Here is a 5,422-nt window from a genome sequence, read left to right as displayed (position 1 = left end):
TAGTACAGATTTTATTTTTTAATTTTTTCTCCAGCCATCTGGAGTTTTTTTGTCTTTTCTGTCCCCCCGGCCATTGAACCTTACTCTTATTCGATGTTAATTAATGTTGATTTATTTTGTTTTCTTATTGTGTCTTTTATTCTTCTATTCTTTATTATGTAAAGCACTTTGAGCTACTGTTTGTATGAAAATGTACTATATAAATAACTGTTGTTGTTGTTTTTGTTAGTAATGGTGACTGAGCGTTTAAGCAAAGGCAACTTTAATACAGACAGGCAAAAGTTTTCCATTCTTCCAGAATGAATGCTTGTGTTTCTGTAATAAGCTTCTCTTTCCAGGTTTCACAATGTCTGAGGTACGAAGATTTGTCAGAGGCTAAAAGCTGTCCTTGCTGCAGCCGGATACTTCTGTCCCTTTTAGAGGACATCTCCTCTTTATTCATTTACAACCCAGGCGGTAAAATAAAGCAAATATTAAATACACAGCATGCGGAGAAGATAAGAAATGTTTATTCACTCAATATAGATTTAACAGGCTTAATATGCCATAATCAGAAGCAAATAAAAAGGCAAATAATTCTGGTAAAAATCACACCGTGATTTCTAGGAATTGTCACAGATGGCTGAGGTGTGACAGCGTTCGGTGAGGCTCTTCTCTTGCGTTTCTGCACAGTATGAATCTTCTGATCTTTGTGTTTTTTTCCTCTTCGTGGTTGCACTTGTAGTTGTTGACATTTTAAAGGGTGTTAGGACCAAGGTGAGTAGCCCTATGTCATTTTGACAGATTATATTAGTACACACTCAAAGGTAGTCAACAATTCAAGGACTTCACTTTTAAGATGAAAGAAAGTCCAGGAAAAGGACCAGTTTACTATTTAAATGTTGACCGATTGCCCTTTTGCGGTTTTCCTTTCTAATGTCCTCTGTCTGCTAGACATGTCCAGTTCTTTGTGGTTAACTACAAGTTTTATCAGGATCAGAAGTTCAAGTAAATCAAAATAAAAATTGTAAAAGTCACAATTCTATGCTGCAAAGTCACAATTCTATGCTGCATCCATTATTCAGAAAATGATTTTAACAGAGAAACTTAAAAGGAAAGAAAGATAGCTAAAACATCCTAAATAACAATCTTGATTACTTCTACTACATATTAAAATCATATCCCCTAACACCTATTAATGATGAAATGTTTGAAACTAAACAAACTCTGTAAGTTAAGTTGAGTTAATTGTAGTATACACACATGAACATCCACTCAGCTGTTCTGGAGTCATGACTGGTTTTTGTGGTGTTGGTTCTCCGAATACGACTCCTCAATGCAATTCTTGAAACTTCATAAAGCCTACATTTTAAACTGCATGAAAATTTCATGGAAGTAGACAAAGCTGTTTTTGAATGATGTGTAGTTTTTGTGTTGGTCCCCCAATGTGTATGTCATTGTGGCTTGGCTGCCCAATGCATCTGTCATGTGATCCGACACCCTGTGACCATATATACTGGATGTAGAAGATTCAGAAAATGGATGGAAACTTAAATCAAATCAAATAAAGTGGTTGTTAGCTTTTTTGAAATCAACAATGTAATTTTTTAAGTTTAAGATTTAGTCTGAGGGATACAAGAGCTTGCGTGAGGAAATTGTTCAGATGTAAGAATAAGAAGATCAAGCAATGAAAGCATATGACAGGTTAAAATAGTAACAATTATACTTGTGTTCACGTATCTTCAGCATCTGTTTGTGATTCTAAAAAGCTGATGTTGCAATTCAAATAAAATGATTTATCAAACATATGAAAGTAAGCCTGTCCCTAAACCTCCTTCTATGCTGGCTGTTCTGATGCATCAATAGTCACATTAGTGTATAAAATTCCTTTCCAAGTTCCCTCTTCAGTTAAGATTGTTTCAGCACCATTGCAATCGATTTTCTTAATTTTAGCTCTAAATGGAACAACAGCATTATCATTTTTGTTAATAATTAATTTAGCCACAACCCTTTTCTTTGGAGGAACAGTGATTGTGGTCTCATCAGCCACTGTGACTGTCTTCTCCAAAGTAGACGATTTCTGATATGATCCATTGTAAGAAACTGTAGCACTACACTTTGCAATTAGTATATCAAAAGACAATGAAGAACTGAAACCCCAAGCATGGTTCCAGGTGGTCGTTTCACTGGTTTTGTCAGTCCAAGACAGTTTGAAAGTGTGGCTTTGATTAATGCTGGTATTGTTAGTGTAGGTTTGTTCTGTTACAGCAGTAGGTGATTTGATTTGGTCTGGGTTAAAATCTTTGAGTTCAATACTGACGATTGTGAAAGATGGTTCGACAACATCACCAATGCTTACAGCATATTTACAACACTCATCTGGCCCTTCTTTTGCTGCCTCGATATTCTGTCTCTGTCTCTGTATTCTACTCACATACAATGTATTGTCAGCCTTGAGGAGGATCATATTGTTGTCAGTAAAGACACTAAATTTACAGCAATCATCTGGGGAAGACTTCACTGGTCTAATGTACTGAATGCCACCCTCATCGTATCTACTCAGATATTTTCCCCTCTTGTCCTGTAGAAGGACTTTCCCATCTGGGGATTTTGTGACTCGAAATTTGCACCACTGGTCTTTGTTTGCTTTTGCAGCTTCAAGGTACATCGATTCATTAGTTCCTATGCAACTCAAGAAGTTTCCATTATCAGCCTTCAGAGCAACTCCCTCCTCCTTATCGATGTACATGTCCAGCGGGCCAAGTGAACTTACTATGGGCTGCAAATGGAAGAAAAAAGCAATACATATATTAATTGTAACATGTACTAGTTACTGTGTTCATATTATTAAAAGTAACATTTATATTTTTGACAACAGAAAATACAAATATTTAATGATTATAATGAATTTAATGATATAAAATTTATAGGAGCATATAATAAAAACATTTTTGAAAATACTGACAAAAAAATATGAAACAGGATGTTGTCAGTTTTTGTGATATACTGAGAGCTGAAAAATCCCACCACACAACTTTATTATACAGTCTTTGTTATACAGTTTAATCCCTTAACCATCCATTATCCAACCTGCTATATCCTAACTACAGCGTCACGGGGGTCTGCTGGAGCCAAACCCAGCCAACACAGGGCGCAAGGCAGGAAACAAACCCTGGGCAGGGTGCCAGCCCACCACAGATAATCCCTTATTTAGCAGTTAAAGAATAATTTTGGCATTATTCAAGTTGATATTTCTTGACAACCATGGTATTGTGACAGATGGCCAGGGCCCATGCCTGGCCAGGACGCCCCTTCACCACATCTGCCAGGGAGACAAAGATGGGAAGCCCAGTATCTCCCTCTGGACGCTAGGTGGCAGCAACCCTGGGTTGCAGCGGTGCCTCGGACTCCCCCAGGGCTTTATGGGGATTGGAGTTCTGTGCAGCTCTGTGGGGTTCCTCAGGCTCTGCCAGGGGGTGCTGCACCAGGAGCAACTGGCCCCTTTTGGGCACTGGCTTCACCGCACCTGGAAGGGCAGTTGGAGGCCAGCAATCAACCACCATGGAGCACTTCCAGGTGCCTGATAAAAGGGAGCCAGAAACCACCGCTTGATGGCCAGAATCGGGAGGAAGAGGACGAGGTTGCCTGAGAGGAGTGGTGGTACCAGTGGAAGGATTGCTGTGTGGGTATTGAGGTGCTTTGGGACTGTGTATTGCCTGTGGGGTTCATAGGGAAGACGTGCCCCACAGGTGAAGAAAAATAAAAGTTTTGTTATTTGTACACGTGCCTCAGTGTGAATCTGTGCCAGGGTCGGGAACCTATATAGCGCCTTATTCACAGTATATAAGCATTTGCTTTATAACATTGTGATCTAAAGTTAAACATTTTCTGTAAAATTCCTTGTATATGTATGAAAATAAATGTGATTCTGATTCTAAATTAAAAAAAATGTCTTACTCACACTTGTGTTTTATAATGAAGGCAATGGGGCATGGAGCACCACCGGAAATAAAAGCCTACCGAATATGTCCACTTTGAAGTGGCAAATATTTTGATATTTTTATAAACATAGTTTCCATGTTTACAATGTAAAAGGGATTGGAAAATAATAATTTAATTCATATCCCTGGTATTGTGTTTCTTGAGCTAAGGATACGTTTTCTGTTTGCTTGTATGATAGTAGTAACTTCTTAGGAGGAGTTCTCACATAAATATGGAAGTAAATCAAGACGATGCCAGGCTGACGGCAGAACAGGTTTACATTAATTTTATTGTTTGAGAGAAAACCAGAACCCCAAACCTTTTTCTGTGTCGTTTCTCTTCGCTTACAACAGTTAAATGAAAAATAAAAATATTCAAAATACAAACTGAGAGCAAAATTGAAACATTACATACAATGCAGTAGTATAAAAATCAATGCTTCAGTCTAAACGTGTACTGCGATGCCCTAACACAGGTAGCCGTTTCAGCATTAGATATGTTTAAGTCACTCACCATTATTGCAGCTATTGAACAGTAGTCAGTTACCTGAAAGAGAATAACACAAAAAAAAAGATCAATTAAATATACTGTATCAGGTGGTAAGATGATGGAGTGTTGGCACTACAGAGGCCTGCTTTTAATGCTCAGCCTGCATACTGCATGTTTGAAGTTTCTCTGTTCTTTGTGTCTATGCCCATTCATCTTCTGAAATTTTATTTCCAATGTACCGATTGGCTAGACAGAGGGACCGAGCTGGGAAAGATGTGCAGCAGGTTATGGTGATAAAGGATAAAGATGGAAACATACTCACAAGCGAGGAGAGTGTGTTGAGCAAATAGAAAGAGTACTTTGAGAGGCTGATGAATGAAGAGAACGAGAGAGAGAAGAGGTTGGATGATGTGGAGATATCAATATCATTGGGACATTGCTGCACTCCATTAAAGACAACATTATCCAGCATTGCTTCTGCAGACCTCAAAGTATTGTAAAGGACCTCTCCTATCCTTCCCATGGAGTCTATGTCCCACTATCTATCTATCTATCTATCTATCTATCTATCTATCTATCTATCTATCTATCTATCTATCTATCTATCTATCTAGTCATAGAGGCACAGCTTAGCTCCAAGCTTATATAAGAAATAAATAAATCTTACCCAGAAATACACACAGGTTAAACTTGTAAACTTGTTTTTTTTCAGCTTCTCAATGAGACTCAGTCTGTCTGCTGCTTCTAACCTCCAGCTCAGCCAGGATGCTTCTCCCACTCAGGTTAAGACTTTGCTCTTTTTATCTATTTATTTGCTCTTTTCTGATTGGTCAACACTCCTTTTTGGCCCAAAGCTTTTACTTTGTTGTGTTTTGCCTGCCACATGGCTTTAGAAGATATTTACTAATCTTATGCATGTCTGAAATTTATTGGATATAACACAAACAAACAATCAAACCGGTTTAGCTTTCTC

General features: G+C 38.1%; 1 protein-coding gene across 1 annotated transcript; it reads right to left on the bottom strand.

Annotated features, from left to right (window-relative positions):
* Positions 1 to 487: 487 nt before the first annotated feature.
* On the bottom strand, positions 488 to 5,215 carry LOC120526272. The gene is made up of 3 exons (XM_039749376.1): positions 5,117 to 5,215; positions 4,474 to 4,506; positions 488 to 2,758 (listed from the first exon to the last, which is right to left on the bottom strand). Exons 2-3 carry the CDS (start codon positions 4,474 to 4,476, stop codon positions 1,817 to 1,819), a joined length of 945 nt encoding a protein of 314 aa, XP_039605310.1. The 5' UTR covers positions 4,477 to 4,506; positions 5,117 to 5,215; the 3' UTR covers positions 488 to 1,816.
* Positions 5,216 to 5,422: the final 207 nt, after the last annotated feature.

Source organism: Polypterus senegalus, chromosome 3, assembly GCF_016835505.1.
Source record: "Polypterus senegalus isolate Bchr_013 chromosome 3, ASM1683550v1, whole genome shotgun sequence".
Lineage (NCBI taxonomy): Eukaryota > Metazoa > Chordata > Cladistia > Polypteriformes > Polypteridae > Polypterus > Polypterus senegalus.
This window is presented reverse-complemented; position numbering and strand designations above follow the sequence as displayed.